This window comes from Fusarium oxysporum, chromosome 1, assembly GCF_000149955.1.
Source record: "Fusarium oxysporum f. sp. lycopersici 4287 chromosome 1, whole genome shotgun sequence".
NCBI classification, from domain to species: Eukaryota; Fungi; Ascomycota; class Sordariomycetes; order Hypocreales; family Nectriaceae; genus Fusarium; species Fusarium oxysporum.
Genome location: NC_030986.1, coordinates 6,749,307 through 6,767,973, shown reverse-complemented (window position 1 = coordinate 6,767,973; position 18,667 = coordinate 6,749,307). Strand labels below are relative to the sequence as shown.

Sequence of the window (18,667 nt, the reverse complement as noted above, 5' to 3'; positions counted from 1 at the left end):
GATACTCTTGCATCTACCGGCCTATGGCCAGAGAGAACTCAATGGCGGGTCATCTTCAGGGCTGCCGTCAGATCAGATTAACAATCAGATATATCAATCAGATCAATCAATTCAAATCAGATATGAAATTTCGTCAGATCAATCAATTCAAACACAAGCATCTGTACATCGGATATATCTGAATGGAGAGCAGCTACCCTAGAACCGCCGGATCATCTGTATGTTCCGGCTCCGGAGAGAGTGGCTCTTCCTGAAAAGCTACGATGTTACAAGGGTCAGCCGAGCTGATTGGTCCTGGACCCTTGCTTGCCGGGGTCTTAGGTAGAGGCGAATCTAAAGGTACCCGTATTTACTCGTGAGATTCGGAACGCCCTGTGGAGTCAAATGCCATGTACTAAGTGGCTCATTCCTTTTAGATTCTCAAAAAGTCGATTATAGCCGTGTTAAATCCAAAAAGGCCAATTATATGCTGCTAAATCAGCCGTAGTCGACTCCACAGGGCGTTCCGAATCTCGTGAGTAAATACGGTAGATCACCCCTTTTTTCTACCTCTCGCTCTGATACGGCATAGATTTAGCCAGACTCTGGTGGATTGATCATAGCAATCCCGCGTTTGAGTAGATTTGCATTGGATGTCCTTGCAATCTCGGCCATGTCAACCGATTGCAAGAGAACATTCAGTCTTGCGAAGCTTATAGTCAGCTCACAGCAACATTCTCTCGAGCATTGAGTCGATCCAATTACTGAAGAACTGGGTAAGGGGAGGGCGTGTTACTCTGGGGGGGGCTATGCTTAAGCAACAAGGCAGTCAGATCCTACGGGCAGAATCGTGAGGCTGGGAATAGCTCCACGTGACCTATTATATATCAGATATCTATCAATCAATCAATCAGATCAGATGTAGAGGGCAAATTATCAGTTCAGTTCAGATTTACGTCCTAATCTGAGTTGATTGATCTGACGGCAGCCCTGGTCATCTTTGAGAACGCCCGACGTGATATCCTACGAGCAATGACGCGATTACCAGATCGACATTCGTTGATGTCAGACTATGTTACCATCCAGGACCACCTAGTGGGCACCCCCACCTAATGGACCACCAAAATTTAGATCTTCCCATACAAAATCCAAATATTGATGTCCGCAAAAACAGGCCCAATTCTCAATTAATAAACGAGGCTTTAAAGAGAGTTTCTATAAAGTTATTTGAGTTTACTCTCGGCGTGGCTTTTTGACTTCCCGACCGCTCCGTGTGCGCTGGCAGTGCTTTGTTACGACCATAAAGTCATCACTTTCGTCCTCTAACCCGACACCCACCTCAATCACTTCCTCGACCTCCTCATCCACATCTACCTCTATTTCTGCCTCCTTTGAGCCACGAAGAGCTTCTCCAGTCGCTAGAGCCTCCGCTAGAGCCATGAATCGTCGGTTCGGATTCGGTACCGCCTTTCTTTTCTTCCCTCGCCGCACCTGGGCCATCTGCTCCTCGAGGCCAGTAATCTGCGCATTCTGAACGGCCACTTTCATCTCTAAAGCTTACAATCCCTTTGCGATCTTACTGTACTTCCGCCTGGTCGGAAGGCTTCGGTGTTTGGCCATTTCTCTTACTTGCCGGCTCGTTTTCGGCATATCATCTGAGTGCAACTGAGGAGGGCTCGGCGTCTTGAACTCTTCTAGCAGTTTTTCTTTGTCCGGTTGAATTTCCGGATGTGTTAAAGCTTTATAACGATTTATTGGCCAATTTCCAGTAAACCTCCAGCCGGATAAGATAATCTCCTTCCTCATGCCCGCCTCTCTGGCTTTCGCATATGCCCGAATAAAGTTGACTTTATCAACTGGCGCAGAATCGGTTAAACTAGCCAGTTTTTGGAGTTCTTTCCGATACGCACCTTTAATGCCATTAAAAATTCCATTGTCTAACGGTTGTAAACCATGGAAACAATGTGCTGGTAGGTAGCAGCGTAGACGTTGTTCAGAAAGCACGTCGCCATCCACTCGTCCTGACTGCTCGTTAACGACCCTATAGCGGGTGACTCCGCAGCGAAAACACCAAAATGCTCACCTGCGCATGGCTCCCGTGACCGTCAAGGATAATAAGTCTCGCATCCGATGCATCACGAGGCTCCGTTTGAGGTAGATAGACGTCTTTCAACCATTCGAGAGTAATATGGTTGTCGGTCCAGCCGTTCGGTGATGTGATGTAGTGCCAGTCCGCTATCAATTCGAATTCGTTCAGAAACCATTGCTTCTGCAGCTCTTTTCCTTTAAAGATAATTCCCGGTTTTAAAGAGCGGCCAGTTGCAGTAACAGCCTCAATAAACGAGGTCCACGTGCGCGACTGAACGCCTTTCAACATCGCCTTCTTCTTCGGGTCAGAGCTCCCGATTACGAGGCTGTCCAGGCCTCATGGACAATCAATTAGCTATGCCCTATGAAGACCTATAGAGTACTTGTAGAAGACTTACCGAAACCCACCATTATGCCGCCTTCGTCCACGTTAACTGTGTTCTCAGGCTTGATCCAGCCGTACTCGTTCTCCCGGATATCGAAGTACCAATTGACCGCCTTCGGAGTAAATCCGTCAAACCTGGCGGCTTCCTGACGTTTTCCAAGCTTGGTAGATAGTTCTAGGTGACGTTTGACGAATCTCGTAGTCCAGTGCTTACCCAGAGGCTTGTTATCGCCTTGTTGTTTGAGGATGGCCTCGACACAGGCGCGGAGCTGGCTGTGCGAGAGAGCATAGCCCAGAGACTCTTGTCGCAGCACCCAACGAAGGAGGGTCTCCTCCTGGCTCTTTGAAATACGCTGGTGGGCCTGGATCCGTTCATTCCTGCACGCTTGACCGGAAAGTCGCCCAGAAAGGGTCGACCGAGGTACTCCACGTTTCTGGGCCGCCCCCGTCTGTGACAGGCCTCTATCAGTAATATCGAGTATAGCCTCAGCTACGTCATCTTCGGTATAAACACGGCGAACCATTGCGAAAGGAGTTCCGAGAAGAAAATTAGGTGAAAATTTGGCTCAAGTGGATGGAGTCGCGTGGGGTAGATGAGGAGAAATGCGAAAGAATTCAAAGTGCTAGAGAACTAGGCCACAAGGCGGAACGGGGAAAAGTCAAGCCGATATGAAAATGTCACGAAAACTACTATACAATATTAGTATAGGTTTGCAAGTATCTACGTCCTTGGCTGAATGCGATGTACTTGAAAATTCGGAGTTTGTATGGGAAGATTGAAATTTTGGTGGTCCATTAGGTGAGGGTGCCCACTAGGTGGTCCTGGATGGTAGAACTAGACAAGCTCGCATCCACACTAGTGAGCCTCTTGCAATCAGCAGCAATGGCAGTGGGCCGGCCTGCGAGGAAGGGAGCACGCAACGCTCCGTGGTGGACCGAAGAGTGCGCCCTTGCTGCTGCCGGGTATCGGGCGATCAGAAGGCTGTACCCTCTCGGATTCAGCCAAGAGGTTCAAATAGCCAAGCGAGATTTCCACTGTGTGGTCCGCCGCGCCAAAAGGCTCTATTGGCGGAACCTGATCAACAGCTTCTCAGATAGCAGCTCCGTTTTCAAGGCCGTCCGATGGCTGAGATCGCCAGGAGCCTTCCAACCGCCTCCACTCCAAGTGGACGACGTGGTCTACGACACCCAGCTCGACAAGGCCAACGCGCTCCGGCGAGCGACTCTAGAGCGTCGGACAGCTGAGGACGATATCCAGGATCCCTGGATCGAGGTCAGCCCTCGCAAAACGATCCCATTTTCGCATGAAATCTCCCTAGAAGAAGCGCAGGATGCGACTCTCCGCACCGGGAATACATCGCCGGGGGCAGATAACATCACAGTCAAGCTCCTCACAGCAGTATGGCATATTATCGGAACACACGTTCGCCGCCTCTTCGAGGGGTGCCTGGCCATAGGCCACCACCCAAAGCCTTTCAGAGCGGCCGAGGTGGTCATGATCGCCAAACCTGGACGCAGAGACCTGACGACCCCGCGAGCCTGGCGACCCATCTCTCTGCTCTCCTGTCTCGGCAAGGGACTGGAACGGTTAGTCGCGCGCCGTCTCGCGTAGGCATGCATTCACCATGGAGTTCTTCACCCGCAACAAGCTGGAGCGCTTCCAAAGAGGTCTGCGACAGACCTCGTAGCCGCCCTAGTTCACGACATTAAGGAGGCATTTGCGCGCAAGAAGGTGGCCACGCTGGTCACGATGGACATTCAAGGCGCGTTCGACACTGTCCTACGCAACAGACTGATTCTGCGACTTCGGGAACAAGGCTGGCCCGAACATCTCGCCCGATGGGCCGGATCCTTTATGGATGACCGATCTGCCTGTGTTAGGTACCAAGATACAATCACCCCGCTCTCTCCTCTCCAGTGCGGTCTCCCTCAGGGATCGCCGGTATCGCCGATCCTCTTCCTGTTATATACAGAGCCCATCTACCGACTGAGCAACCCCCAAGGCCGGTTTGGCTATGCAGATGACACAGCCATCCTGTGCGTCGGCGATACGGTCGAGGAAACGGCCGCTGCGGCATCACGTTCTGTCGAAGAAATGGTCCGCTGGGGCGCCGCAAACGGGGTATCTTTCGACCCTAAGAAGACCGAAGTCATGCACTTCTCTCGGAGCAAGCTCGGGACCACACCGGCAATACGCCATGGCGATTTCGAGAAGCACCCCGAGGCAGCAATGCGCTGGCTAGGCATCTGGCTGGACAGCAACCTGTCATTCCGAGTCCACGCAGAAAAGTGGACGGCTAAGTCACAGGCAGTCGCCCACCATTTGCGAGGACTCACCAACACGATACACGGCCCGCTTCCCAGCGCTGTACGGAGCGCCGTCAGGGCCTGCGTTGAACCAGTCCTGCTCTACGGCACCGAAGTATGGTACCCAGGGGCAACCCGGCTCAAATCCCTTGATGAGACCTACCCCCTCGCGAAGCGCACGCTTCCACCTAGGCAACCCACATACCATCAGCTCATCAAGCGGAAGTACCAAGCTCCAACAGAGAGCAGCTTCAGAACCCGTCTTCGAAGGACCAATGAGCTCCTCGCACCCTGTTCACGACCAGCCCTCATGCAGAAACGCTTCGGCAAGGGACAAGATACACCCCTACAGACAGCCCCGAAAGAGGAATCGGCCGAGGCCTTCCTCCAGTGGGTTGAGACAGTAGACCCAACCACCTGGATCGTATACTCAGACGGCTCATTGTCCTCGGAGGGAGCAGCCAGCTATGGCTTCGCCATTCACCAGCAGGACCTCTCCATCTGCGACGGCTCGGGCCGTCTTGGACCTGCCGAGGTCTTTGACGCTGAAGCTACAGGAGCACTGGAGGGCCTCAAAGCCGCTCTGAACCTCCCAGGATCGGCGGCACGGGACATTGTAGTCTGTCTAGACAACCTGGCAGCCGCCACATGCCTACGGGGCACACCGTCTGATTCTTCACAAGCAGTCTTCGTCGAGTTCCAGGCGTTAGCTGCATCACACGGAGCTACACGAGTGCGCTGGATACCTGGCCACACGGACATTCCCGGCAACGAACAAGCCGATAAACTAGCAAAGGCAGCGTCCTCGCTGCCAGAACCGGAAGGCGCTCAGCCGACGCTAGCATACCTGCGAAAGGTGGCGAGGCAGAAACCAAAAGAAGCTTTCGAATCCTGGTGGACTACCTCCGTTCCCGAGCAATACAAGAGATTGAATCTCAAGGCGACTATACGCTGCCCACCGGAACTCTCGCTCCCTCGGGCTGCCCTACACCATCTACTCGCAGCAAGATCCCTCCATGGGGATTTCGCTGCATACCACGAACGATTCAACCACAAGGACGCGCGGGTGACTTGCTCGTGCGGACGACGCAAAGCACCTGACCATGTTTTCTACTGTAGGAAAGTACCGCGGCGGTGTCGAATAAGGCTCGTCCCCTCGCCGACTGCGGCGGTCAACCTCGCAATAGGAAGGAACTTCGACAAGTACATCAAGTTGACCAAGTCAAGCGCCTTCTTCGAAAGGATTTGCACTCGTCACTAGATGAGGCAGATCGGAGATGCATTTGTGTCTCCTCTTCCCCTTCTATCTTCCTTTCCCTCCTTTTTCTTTGTTTCTTTTCTTTATTCTCACGGCTCGGCCGCCTCGTGCGGTCATGCCGCCGCCCTCTCCCCAGTCTCACTAAAGACTGACTGATATAGCGGCTACCGCTATGATAGCCGACCTGGTCATCCCGCTGACGGGTAACAGGCTCGACAGGACGCGCTTTTGAGCCGATGATATGCTGGATAGTGGTCCGTTCTGTAATTTGCGAATGCTTTACGTAGATTTTAGCACTAGAGACTCTAACTCAGCACGTCCTGTGCCCCAATAGGGGACTTTACGGGCCTCACGGCCCCCGGACGAAAAATATACATACATACATACATACATGACCGATCTAAAGCGGACCCAGTAATCAAGACCTACTTTCTCAATAAAATAAAATCTTCCGTATTATTAAAAGTCCTTTAGTTTATATTTCAGCGTGTGAACCAATATTGTGGTGTTGTTGCGTTGAGTAAAGCTTTTACAAACTCCCCAGATGTAAAGGCCATAACCCGGAACCTGAAACTTAACATTGATTACTGATCAAAGAGTGCTTCTGCATTTGGCTAGGACATGTGGGTAGTTGCTTGATTATCCTCCGTATGTCTGTAGAAGCATTATGCCACATAGCGGATCACCCAAGCAGTCGATCAAACAGTTGTAGGCCTGATCCAGGTGTCGGACCGCCATCGGATCTGTCTTGGTGTAATTGTTCTCTAGTTTGCCGAACCCTTCCTGGATCATCTGGGGCACTTTCTTAAGGGTACCTCGTAACCTACATCGATCCTTCTCTTCCTGCCAATCTTCTATCGCTAAGAAACACAATAACCCAATATCACAGTTGAAGTGAATACAAATATCGACCACATTTTCACTGCTTCTTCTTGAGAGCAGCCCAGTGGCTTGCTAAGTGGTTTGAGAAATGACTAGGGCGCTTATAGAGCTTCCTCTTGGACTCGATACAGAAAGGACATACGTAATTGCCAGGCTGTATCCGTAGCCCATGGATTCCAAGACTGAGGTTGTTATCCTGCTGATACTTTTCTAAACATGCGATCAGATCCTCAGGAAGTTTCTTGTACCAGTCACCCTTTGGGCGAGTGACTTCGAGCTCGCAGGAAGTCTGTGCATTACATCCATCATTCGAGTCAGATGTTGGTGCTCCAGGGCTGTTTAAGCGACGCTGCTCAGTTGCTATGCTGGCAGATGACCCTCGAGTATGGAACGAGTCATCGCTCTGGACCTGAGTGGGAAGAGCAGGTGCATATTGGGCAGTTGATATTTGATTGAACGATGCTCGAACATCTGGCGATTTACTGGCAAGTTTGGTCGTCCATGGTCGAGTACACAGTGACGGTGATGGTGACGGCGGTGATGGTGCATTGACGGCTAACTGGGACGAGCGAGCAGGAAAAGTAGACGGCTGATTATTCAGAGTTGGCGTTTGACCGGGAGGTTCGTGCGACGGAGGACTGTTCACTCCTGGCTTAAGCATGGAGCTGATCGGTGGCAATACAATAGTAGTTCTGGAGGTTTCGAAGTTATACGGAGCTCTTATTTGACTTAGACGTGGGTGGTCCGCATTACATGGCATACCGCCAACGGCGTCTGATGCGTCATTGCTGCTCTGAACCACGCTTGGAGCTTGTTGTGCTTGTTGTCGCTCTTCTGCGGTTGAATTTGCAGCATCGATGATGGGCCGATTGCTGTGAGGACGACCCATCTCGACTTGGGCATGTTGCTCCAGAGCGTAGGGCAGGGCCGGTTGCGCAGAGTCTGTTGATGAAGCGTGCGGGATAGATGGACTTGATGGAAAAGGCTCTGTTGCGTAGATTTCTGGCGTTTTAAGTGGATTTGACATTAGGTTCATAGGAAGCAACTCTCTTGAAGGTGGATGCGGTGGGCATATAGCGACGCCAGAGGCTTGCTCTGACACAGATAATCCAAATAACCCAGCTCCCATATTTTTCTCAGGGGTAGCGGCCCTGTTTGCTCTCTCATTGCAATGTGGTCTTAACAAACCAGCGTCCTTACAAACTTCTTGCGTCGTATTTGAAAGTGCGGCAGTACTTATAGGCTCAAAGATGTCACAAGGTTCATCAAGCTGTCGTCCCGGCTCATGAGAAGATGTCGCAATGTCTTCCAGGTTCAGTCGATGCTGTTGTCCCTCATCGCTACGAAGATCGGGTAGCGATTGTTGTTGAATGGGGGGGTCATGCAGGGCGACGTGATCTAAAGGTAATACTGGTTGAGTTGCGGGTAGAGAACTGGGTTCCTCTTGATCCTGGTCAGGAGCTGCCATCTGAGGACCGCGATGCTGAAGAGGAACTGTACATAGTAAGCGATCCAGTTCATCAAGGGAGCATATTACCAATTCACCTTTCAGAGGCGTGGGCGGATAGCTGTTGGCCTCTATTGATGACGGTTCTGTCGCGTCAGGTGCTTCAGACTTTGATCTGTCTACTTCTCGTTCTGGCGAACGTTTTTCTGCCCGAGTCTTAAGAAACTTGCGAACCGACCGTATGTGAGGAACAAGTGAGTTCTTGTTGTTCGCATCGAACTGCCTCAAATCTCTTGCAGAGACCCAGCCGACAGCGCTCTTGGCGGGAAAGTCTTGGCCATCAAAGTACATTACGGGGAACTCTCGCTCCATGACCAGAGGCTCGCCGTCGTTAAATCCCTCCGCCCAGGAAAAGCCATCTTGCTTATTGCAGTAGCACCTAGGGAGAACCTCTGCTAAGCCAAGACTTTCTATCGAACCCGAAATGCCGACGCTTTCGAGATCTTGCATCGGAAGTAGGAGTACAGCGAACCAGTCCTTGGACTTTTCCCAAAATGCGAGATAGATGCTGCCGGCATCCGGGTTTGTGATGCCCTCAAAGTCTTCGTCTGTGGTAGATCTCTTGTCGCCTTGTCGCCTGTGGCTATGCCGTGTTCGTCTTCGCAAAGACCTCACAGCTGGATAAGAGACAAGAGAATTGCTGAGTTTGGTACGAGGGGCATCTTTCTCAACCTGACGTCGTTTCCTTCCCATGGATTCTGGCGATGTTCTCCTTCGTTTGTACTATGACAGTCAGTAGGCAAGCATGAATATGGGCGATGGATCGGGCGATTACGCTTACGGGAGTGGTCGGACTTGTGTGCCTGTTTTCGGGCATTCCTTTAGGTACGCATGCCTCTTTGGCGCCGATCGCTTGGAGAGTTGCATCGTGTGGCTGACAAGTAACGACTGCATTGTTTGAGTCTTGCCGGTCAGAATTCTCGCTCGAGATGCTTCGTAGATACGACTCTATTTTCGCAGGCCCAATAATTTCCAAGAGCTCGTAGCGGAGCGCGTCTGTAATTTCTTGTAACGCCCGGTTATACACCCTCTCCTCGTCCTGCACACCAGCCTCGTATTTTATTTCCAGCTCTTTTAATTGCCCCCCTAACTTCACGATACTGTCTTGGAGGCTTGATTTTTCTGGCGCTGGGGCTAGTTCCAAGCTTGTCCATAATTGAGCGATGCGCCCCCGGATTTCGACCGTCTTCTCTTTGTAAATTTCAGCCGGAGATCTGACGCTTGACAGCTTGAAAGCATATCGAGCAACTACCCCTTCAATCTTTTCAAATTGTTGCAGAAATTCTGTAGGTGCCATTCCGAGGAGCGTTCGAGGACGTAGGTCAGTAAGCGTGGCTGCTGAGTCTTGGGAGTGCAACAACCGTTTGAGGTGATAGCTAGCCGTCCAGCTACGGCTCTACGGTCGCGCTGTGGCGGCGTGTTAGCACAGTAAAATACAGTCTTGTTTTTACGTAAGATCAACGTAGCGCGCGATCAGGAATGAAGAGGGATGTCGATTGTTATCGTAGGATGTTCAATTAAAAAGCTCGAGACGCGTCAAAATTGAAACGCCAACCAACAATCAATGGTCATAAGTCACATGACAACGTTGCTGTTGGCTGTCACACCTCAAAAGGGTCAACAGAAATAACGCCCAGATTTTGCCTGAGGCAGAAAGGCGTAACTGCGTCTGATGATATCTCTCGAATTCTCAGCCTTTTTTTCGCCCCTTCTCTTTTTCTTTCTTTTCAGCTCGTTAACCCTGTATACAATACGTTATGCATCATTTTGTAGGTGAGTACTTTTTAATTGAGCATCCTGTATTCTCAGAAACGCTACAGTCTCCAATTTACACGTGCTTTTTATTAGCTTTCGTTGGCCATCACGCTAGGGGTAGGGACGGGAATCTCAATACTCTAGTCAGGCTCTGATTGGTAGACTTGGATCCACTCGACCCCTGTGAGGTGGATGGGGAGAATCTGATTTTCCAGTTGATCTTAACATTTGGCTATTAGGGATTTATGTTAGCAGGTTTGCAAGGCGAACTCTAAGTGTAGGAAAAGAAATTTCACATCCCTTAGTAGACTGCAATGTGATTAAAGAATATTCTCCTGGGAGATGTTTTATTAATAGCTTGACAGTCGCTGTTTACGGAGAGGACCGTGTAGATGATTGTGACCTAAATACCTGGTGGAGACATTCGGCTCATAGCGGAGGAGGCTGTGAGAGCAAGCAGCTCAAGCTACATATGATTGGTGGAAGTAGTGGAGTCGACTAAGGTACATGATTGGGTACCCCCCATGTAATATCAATTATGTAAGATCTCCCCACAAAATAAAATCAGGCAACCCATCAGCTCGTTGGATGAGTGATCTCGAATTCTTCATAATTGCCCATCTTCCTAACTTCAGCCAAGAGAATGATGGGGTCTTCTGCACCTCATCACCGACACCAATCATCACTAGAGGGATTCATTGACTTTTCTACAGGCGCAAGTCCTTCGTTCAACCCAGATGAACTTGATAAGGCTGCTGGTGTTCTCCGTCGCGTTATCGAGCACTTCGAGCCCTTGTCGACTGAAAAGCCGTATAATCGACCTAGGCTGGTTCGTCTAACGTACGAACATGCTCGATCAGATCAATCTAAATCCAACTTCTTGCATGCATTCCTCGGGGCAGTGAATATTACGATAGATGAAGTTATCGATCTCGATGATGAAACGGTGGAAGAGGAGATTCGTTTGGCCTTGAACGCCTTTGCAGATTTCCTGGTCGACAACTTCTTCCTTCCACGTAAGTCGTCTTTTTTGCTAGCATTCGATTTCAACACTCATCAGACTCTAGTCAAGGCTGCTGGCAGCAAGACGCCCCAACCATCGCCCGCAGCTAGCTCCCGAATCACGAGCACGCGTCCTGTTGTCGGGTCCGTGGAACGAGTGGCGTCGCTTAGACGTGACTGCCTAGTTCGTGACCGACATCGTTGCGTAATATCTCACGATTTCGATATGAAAGAAGCTGAGCGCCGTATTGAAGAGAGCGGATATGACTATGCTTCAGACGATCAAGGACAATTACTCAAAGAACAGGAACCCGGATCATTTGCGGAACTGGAAGTCGCGCATATACTTCCTCACTCATTGATGACTACGACAGGAAACCCTGAGCTGGTAGGTAAATATCCAGTTCTACACCTCAAGCTAATATGTGTCCTAGAATAAATCCAAGGAAACGGCATTGGCAATACTTGATATGTTTGATCACGATATCGTGCACCTTATCGAAGGCCCAGATATTGATCGTTCTCGGAACGCTCTCACTCTGAAAATTGATTTACATCGGCAGTTTGGCAACTTCAAAGTTTTCTTCGAGCCTACGAACCAGCCCAATAGCTACCGGATCGATTCAACCCTCCGTCAGCCATTCAGGAACCGTATTTTCCCAGTCAATCGTACTTTCTTTCTCACTCCCGAGCGAACCATCGATCCCCCGTCCGCTCGGCTTCTTGCTGTTCACAACGCTATTTGCCAGATTTTACATTTAAGTGCCGCCGGAAATTACATTGACAGCATTCTTCGCGACTTGGACGATGGAGCTGTACAATCTGACGGCTCTACTAATCTAGCCAGTCTGCTTCGGCTGAGGCTAGATTGTTGGTGGGAAAGCGCAGTGGTTGAATAATCAGGCGTCTCTTTACACCTTATATAGCTCCGTATCTAACGCCTCCTTTCTATTTAATAATAGATAACAAATGGTAGAAAGGATGAAATTTCTGTATATAAAAGTTCGAAGGACTTGATATAAAGGCTCCCACAAGCAGTTGGTTATCAATTCATAATTAATAACCTCTGTAGCTAGAGTTTTTTTTTTAGAGTTTTCATCTTCCTTCCTTCTTTTTTTTTAAGCTATATAGTGCTAGGATATGTTGACAAGTATATCTAGGGTCTATGTCGAAGACGCTAGATATGCCGGTTGGTTGTAATTACCATTATAATAGGCATACTGATCGTGATGTCTTTTGGAAGGCCTCTTCTCTGGTTATGCGAGCCTTTCTTTATCCTTATTGAATTACTTGGCTCATCTTGCTTTCTTTTACAGAAGCTTCTTCTATTTTACAAGCCGCTTTTATGTCAGGTGCCTTATGCACCGTGGCGATATTACGTTTTTAGCTTATGTAGCTGCTCGGCGCTTGGCTATCTATGCTAGGTCCAAGCCTAAGACCTTGCGACTTAATGCCTCTACTCCTAACCTGTCCCTCGTAAGGTCCTAGAAAGCGTCTGTAGGATCCTTACGAGTTGACTCGTTCGTGCTTGATACTCTAGAGACCTGAAACAGCATAGTAGTTCTCAGAAGTATGATACGGAGTGTCTTCGTTCGACTACTCTTGCGTATCTTATCTGGAATTGAATATATGGTATAATCCACAGAGTTCACGGTGCAGAACTGAACATATGTACCTCTCGCTGGGAATATCGCGCGCTAATCCTAAATATGCCCTGATTATCTCAGATAATAACATAATGTACCGCCAAAAAATACAAGCCCGCAACCGGGTCATTGAAAGCTTCTGTGTTGAGTGAAGCTGAGCTCTAATAGAATCTCAAGGAACTCTTCAATACTCTTCACTGCAGTTTAATACTTGACTTCATGGCTTGAGCCCTCATGTAACGGCAAAACGTCAAGTCCGTTCCAAATCTCAGTATCTAACATCCAGTCATCGAGACTATTTTTCCATTCACTCTGTTCAATGTCTTCTTTATAGAATCGGGCAGGCAAAACGGCAGTGCTCTGTAACGGCTAGAAGCCTGGGGTACCGATAAGTCGTATGTGGCTGTCCATCGATGGTGATAGGCTGGGTAGCCACGGTTCTCTAGCGGCCTTTTGCTAGTAGTATCAGCCTCATCAACGCGGAAAGAGAGGCACGCGGGCTACAAAAACTGTTATTGGATGTCATCACCAACGGCAATTGATGTAGTAGTAGTAGTAGGAGGAGGAGGAGGGGGTGAGAGGCTGAGACTGAGTGACTTAAATTTCACCTATCGAGTAGTGCCTCTGCGACTGGTGCAAAATCTTTTCAATCACCTTCTTCGCCAGCTTGTCTATATTCTGAACATCAAACCCCTTCCTAAATTCGATATTGTCCCAAAGGACATCTTTCCGCTTACTATCTTGCAGAAAATATTGGTCTTTTTTCACGAAATAAAGATAGACGTTCCCACCAGGATCACCTGAAGACGACGAACGGCTTGAATTCTTCAGAGTCCCAACCCAACATCGCTCGTTCTTCAGCTGCAGTCGACGCCCGCGCTGTTTGTCTGTAGCGTGCTCTAAGCGAGTAGGTGGTGCCTCTGTCACAGAAACTTAGCTTTTCTTTCTCAAATTGGGTACCTGGACGCTCACGACGTCGGCGGCGAGCCACCTTCCTCGAGGATTTACCAGTGGATCCAGGCATATATTCGAAAAACGTATTGTGAGGGCCAAATTCAAGCAGCTGCCACGAAAATGGTGGAGTAATGCGGGGTTTCTCAGCAGTGGAATAATCCACCACTTGACGGGTCTATGGCGGGCGCGCCCCTTACGTAATAGAATTGTCGGATTATGATTGGCAGTTACGAAAAGAACTCCACCCCTGTCGTTGAAGGGAACTCTACCTCCTGTGAGGTGGGGCACCAAAAAGAACTCTGCCTGTATCCCTGCTGGTTATGCAAGGCTGATTCAAAACGTCTCGATATTTCTCTTCCCGTCTAATAACTTGCCGTAGGTGAGCGGTAGCTTCAGGTGTGAGGTTTTTGGACTCAAGTCGCAGCTTGTGCGGGGCCATCTTGGCCTTTGGTTCGCTTCTGCGCTCTCTTTTAGCCTTCAGAGTGATTTGGAACCATCTACTGCCTTCCCGAGAAGGGAAAAAACGCTGACATGCTACCCCTTCGATCCATGGTAGAGGATCAGTTGATGGAAGCCCTTTCGACGGCCGTCCCTTAGCCCTGGGGTTGACCCAGCTATGAGATTTACTACAATGCTCCTGCATTGCTTGCAGCTGGCGGACGTTGAAGCTATTGCATAGTCGGCATTTCAGTACACCAAGCTTTGGTGGGGCAAGACAAGGGATAGGCTCGGTTGTCGACGGTGGATACTGCAGCTGGGGTAGCTCAGTCCGGCTTCGTAGTACGCCAGGTATCTTTCGGATCTCTTCAACCAGTCGCCGCCAGGTTTCCAGGTCTATATTAGCATGCCTTTGGGAAAGATGTGTGGCCGTTTCGCCTGCCAAACACGCGTACTGACACGTCTGACACACGATGAGTCGATACTCTGGAAGAAGAACAAAGGGATATATAGGGTTGGAACAGCCCAGCTCTGTGAAAAGATTGCTTGCCATGACTTGACCTGTCGGGAGGTTCTGATTCTCGAATACAGTCTGCATAATGTCTTGAAGCACAAAAGGTTGAAGTCTGAGCAGGAGCTTTACGCGGTACGTTCTGTGTATGGTCAGAATTCGACGTTGTAACCCTGGTCCAATCACAGACCAGAGTCGACCCCCAGCAAAACTCAAGGCTACCCCACGACTAGTGACTTTAGTAAATTCAAGTCTACCCCCGGTCAAAAATCAAGTCTACCCCTTGTAAAGTGGGGCAGAATAAATCAATTCTAGTAGAATTGATTTTGGTATGTAGGACTAGGATTAGGACTATGCTATGGTGGTCAAGCAGTAGTACGAGGAGGGAGAGATAAGATGTGCAGATGGAGGAAATCAAAACATCAGTGTGTGCACGGGCCAGATTGTTGTAATTTGACGAATTATTAAAGATATGATACGTGCACGGGCCTAATGTGGGTAACCCAGCGACGTGCACAGACCAATTTTGGCACTTTTTGTTGTAATTCATCGAATTATCATCACGACTGCCTACAGTAGGCCGTTCATAAACCCCTAATGCTAAAAGTCGGCGTCAGACGGAGCAAAGTGGAGACCTAACCTGGAGGCGGTGCGAGCGACAGTCAAATTTGCGATGGCGACAGGAAGATTGAGCCAGGAAGGAGTTTGAGAAGGAGAAAACAAATGACTACTAATATTAACATCACAGCTGATTACTAACAACAAACAGCCTCAAGTTGACAGACCATGCTTCAGCTGCTGAAGATAGGATGCTGAACACTTGGAGATGGTATTGGTTGGCCTTCAAGCAGGTCTGTCAAGCAGAGTCAAGCAAACGGGGCTAGAAGAGTAAGAACAGGAAGAGCAGTAGGGCTTTCTTTTGTGTAGAATGGACGAAAAGCGGGGAATACGTGAATAGCTTAGCGTAGCCACAGGCCCTATGAGGTCCGTTCTCCCGGGCGTAATAAATACTACTACTACTACTACTACTACCCTAATGCTAGGTGCAGTTGGCACGTGCGTCAAAAATACAGGGCAAAAGTATTAGTAGGGGGGTAGCCTTGAACTTCTGATTGGGCCTTGGTTACACGTCAAGATGCGGCGACACCATAACGCAGCGCGTAAAGTTTTATCTCAGGTTCATCAACAGCACCGCAAATATGAACTATGGCCAAAAACTTAAATCCCTCTGGGCTTGATTCATCACGTCATGACGCTTAATCTTATGACAGAGCCTGGTTCTTCTTATCCTATATATCCCTACTCTTCTATTATTAATTGTCGTGTACCCCGAATCGTCGCTTATCCCCCCTGTTCGCCCTCACATGTGTCTCTATCTCCGGCCTATTTCCATGCGTCTATTTCATAGCGATTAACCTTCCCTTTTCCTGAACGCGTTTACTGGGTTGCTTTTATTATCGAGACCCTTTATCATAGCTTGATTTGAGATTTGTATCCAATACTACTTTCAAATTGGTTTCATCCAACGGCAGATCGAAATTAACCGCCTTTCGCTATGGAACTCCAGGATCTCTTTCACTACGGCCATTCTTGGCATATCATTGTTTGCAAATGGTATGGCGTTGTACCGCAAACTAACATCGCCCGGCACGTCCGACAACAGCAAAATCCAATGCGTACATATTAGGCCGCTGCTACATTCGAAGTCCTCAGCCCACGTCTTCAAGTCCTTCATAGCTTTTAGACGTTCTGCCAATTCCCACGTCGTTCTCCAGGCGAACCGAGAGCCATAAGGGTGAACCCTAGATATTGACCGACGGCCATGCATATATGGAGGTTATTTGGATGTGCCGACACCTCCGGACCAGACTCTGCTAGGTGATAGTACAGTCTCAGGCTCGTCCCAGTCAACTTTGAGAAACATAATGGCCTCGCCAGTAGTAAGCAGACCATATTCAAGGCCACTGTCGATCATGTAATGATATGTCTGCGTGATGGCAGATGCCGTCAGCTTCTCCGCGTGGTACTGGAAACGCGCGTCAGGGTTTACAGAAGTTGGAATCGTCCTTCGGTTCACAACTTCCTTGTGGATGTCCATGGCGCGGAGACCGAGATGAAGATGCGGAGCGGTCACCTAGTGAGGCGGCTTATACTCAGAAACATAAATCATAATGCGCTGGAAGGACAAGGTGTTGTCGGATCGATAGACACAGATTTGATCCGGTCGCAGCTGCTTGAGATCTCTTCGATGGTCCGGCGTCCGTGGTGGTACCAATGGTGTCTCCCTGTCCACGACTTCCTCAGGGACGTCGCTGAGGGCATGGGGATGGTTCTCAAAGACGACACCATCTCCGATCTGAAAGGCCCTGCTGACCTCTTCCACCTGTTTAAGCTGTTGTATGATGGCTCTGACCGGATCCTCCACGCTATTATGCAGGAAATATTCGAGCGTCTTCTCATCTGCTATCGGCCGTTGAGAGATGCTGTTTCCCAAGCCGGCCAAGAAATTTCGGTTCTCGAAAACGCGGATTTCGGTAGGGAATGTATCGTAGAGTGTGCCGAATATGAACTTCTGTTGATCAAGGAAGTCGGCCCATGGCTTCAGATTTTTGGGACACCACTTGTCACGCGTATTTGTGATGGAGCCCCTCGAAATCAGTTTTGGATCTGTTTCGATGGCGAAGCGAGAGAAAACGGAGGTATAGCAAACTGCAATGTATTTGTCAAGTGTCGTGAGTCGTGCTTGTTCCTCTGACGCTCTGGCGCGTTGCCGCTTCTCCTTCGCGCGCTGCTCAGCTTCTCGTAGGAGTCTTGCCAGCTCTTCTATCCTCAATGATCCATCTATGATATGTGGGATTGATGTCAAAAGTGGACCCATTACGTTGCGAGGGATTACCTGGCGGGGAGGCCCTGAACCTTGCAAGACACAAAGCCCACCAAAGACGGCCCCGGCTTCGGCCGTGGGCGAACCCTTCGTACGAGCAGTCCTGATTTCCCCGACCTCAACGCCGATGGTCTGGAGTACTTAGACCTAACCAACGATGCCTCTGAATCCTCTGACTCGCTACCGTTCAACAGCGATGCGAAACTCTGCCGCGAAGATTACGCATCTCGACCCAATCTAGTGGCCTCGAGCGGTAGAAAGAGAAAGAGCAGTGAAATCAGCGAGGAAGAATTCAACGACCTAGGCGATTTCCCAGCCATCTACGAACTTCCTGGTAGCTATTCTGCCACCTCGAGCCCTGGGAATCGATCCGGAACACGTCGAAGAGACGGATCTCGCGGCAGTCGAACACGCCGAACCCGCGATGGCTTCAAAAACCATCTGTCAACCGAAATTTCACCCATCAGTGAGGCGGACGGAGATGAAATACTATCGCCCTCAAGATATGTACACAGCCCGCTTACTCATGAGCAATCCCCTCGGAAATCTTTACCTGTCATCGACACTCAGCACCCCTCAAAGGGACCAACAAGCCCTTTGAAGGAGTCTGCTGTTAATTCTGAAGCTTCCAATCCAGTCCATCAGACCAACTCGCTTCCTCCTCAAATGGAGGATGGCAGGGATGAGTCATTCATTCCTGACTCCGACGGAGAATTTTTGATGCCCCCTTCCCATAATAGCTCAATCGCCATCTTGGACGTCTCTACGATCAAACCAGCACAAATTTGTACTCATGCAGGGCCGGCAGCTATGCCTGCAGTCAAGACAAGCTTTGCTTCGCTCTCCCAACGCCTCATTACTCCAGGAATAGCCGCCCCTAGAGTGCGTGCCATCGCGTCAAACAGCTCGCAGACCGCCAAGGCTACTCCTGAAGATTTTTTCAATGAACTTCCCCGTAAAACCCTTCCCGAATCAAGTCAAACATCGTTTCTTCTGAATCAGTTGAGTTCTGAACCATCGACCTTGACTAAATGGAGTGAGTTCATGGACAAGCTCATTCAGCAAAACGAT

At 49.5% G+C, this 18,667-nt stretch overlaps 3 protein-coding genes across 4 annotated transcripts; 1 reads left to right on the top strand and 2 right to left on the bottom strand.

Moving 5' to 3' along the window:
- Nucleotides 1-5,712: 5,712 nt before the first annotated feature.
- FOXG_15159 (uncharacterized protein) lies at nucleotides 5,713-10,016 on the bottom strand. 2 transcript variants are annotated; one of them, XM_018395228.1, is made up of 3 exons: nucleotides 9,182-10,016; nucleotides 8,445-9,129; nucleotides 5,713-8,393 (listed from the first exon to the last, which is right to left on the bottom strand). In XM_018395228.1, exons 1-3 carry the CDS (start codon nucleotides 9,701-9,703, stop codon nucleotides 6,937-6,939), a joined length of 2,664 nt encoding a protein of 887 aa, XP_018255739.1. In that variant the 5' UTR covers nucleotides 9,704-10,016; the 3' UTR covers nucleotides 5,713-6,936. The 2 variants fall into 2 exon arrangements, with proteins under 2 accessions (XP_018255739.1, XP_018255740.1); XM_018395229.1 differs by having other exon boundaries at nucleotides 6,423-8,393; nucleotides 9,188-10,007.
- A 737-nt stretch (nucleotides 10,017-10,753) lies between these two features.
- Nucleotides 10,754-12,399, top strand: FOXG_22011 (uncharacterized protein). The gene is made up of 3 exons (XM_018402392.1): nucleotides 10,754-11,177; nucleotides 11,229-11,551; nucleotides 11,598-12,399. Exons 1-3 carry the CDS (start codon nucleotides 10,805-10,807, stop codon nucleotides 12,060-12,062), a joined length of 1,161 nt encoding a protein of 386 aa, XP_018255738.1. The 5' UTR covers nucleotides 10,754-10,804; the 3' UTR covers nucleotides 12,063-12,399.
- Nucleotides 12,400-15,963: 3,564 nt separating this feature from the next.
- FOXG_22010 (uncharacterized protein) lies at nucleotides 15,964-17,590 on the bottom strand (the record flags this gene model as incomplete). Its single annotated transcript, XM_018402391.1, has 1 exon — nucleotides 15,964-17,590. The coding sequence occupies one exon, from the start codon at nucleotides 17,588-17,590 to the stop codon at nucleotides 16,847-16,849; it is 744 nt and encodes a 247-aa protein (XP_018255737.1). The 3' UTR covers nucleotides 15,964-16,846.
- Between the last annotated feature and the right edge of the window lie 1,077 nt (nucleotides 17,591-18,667).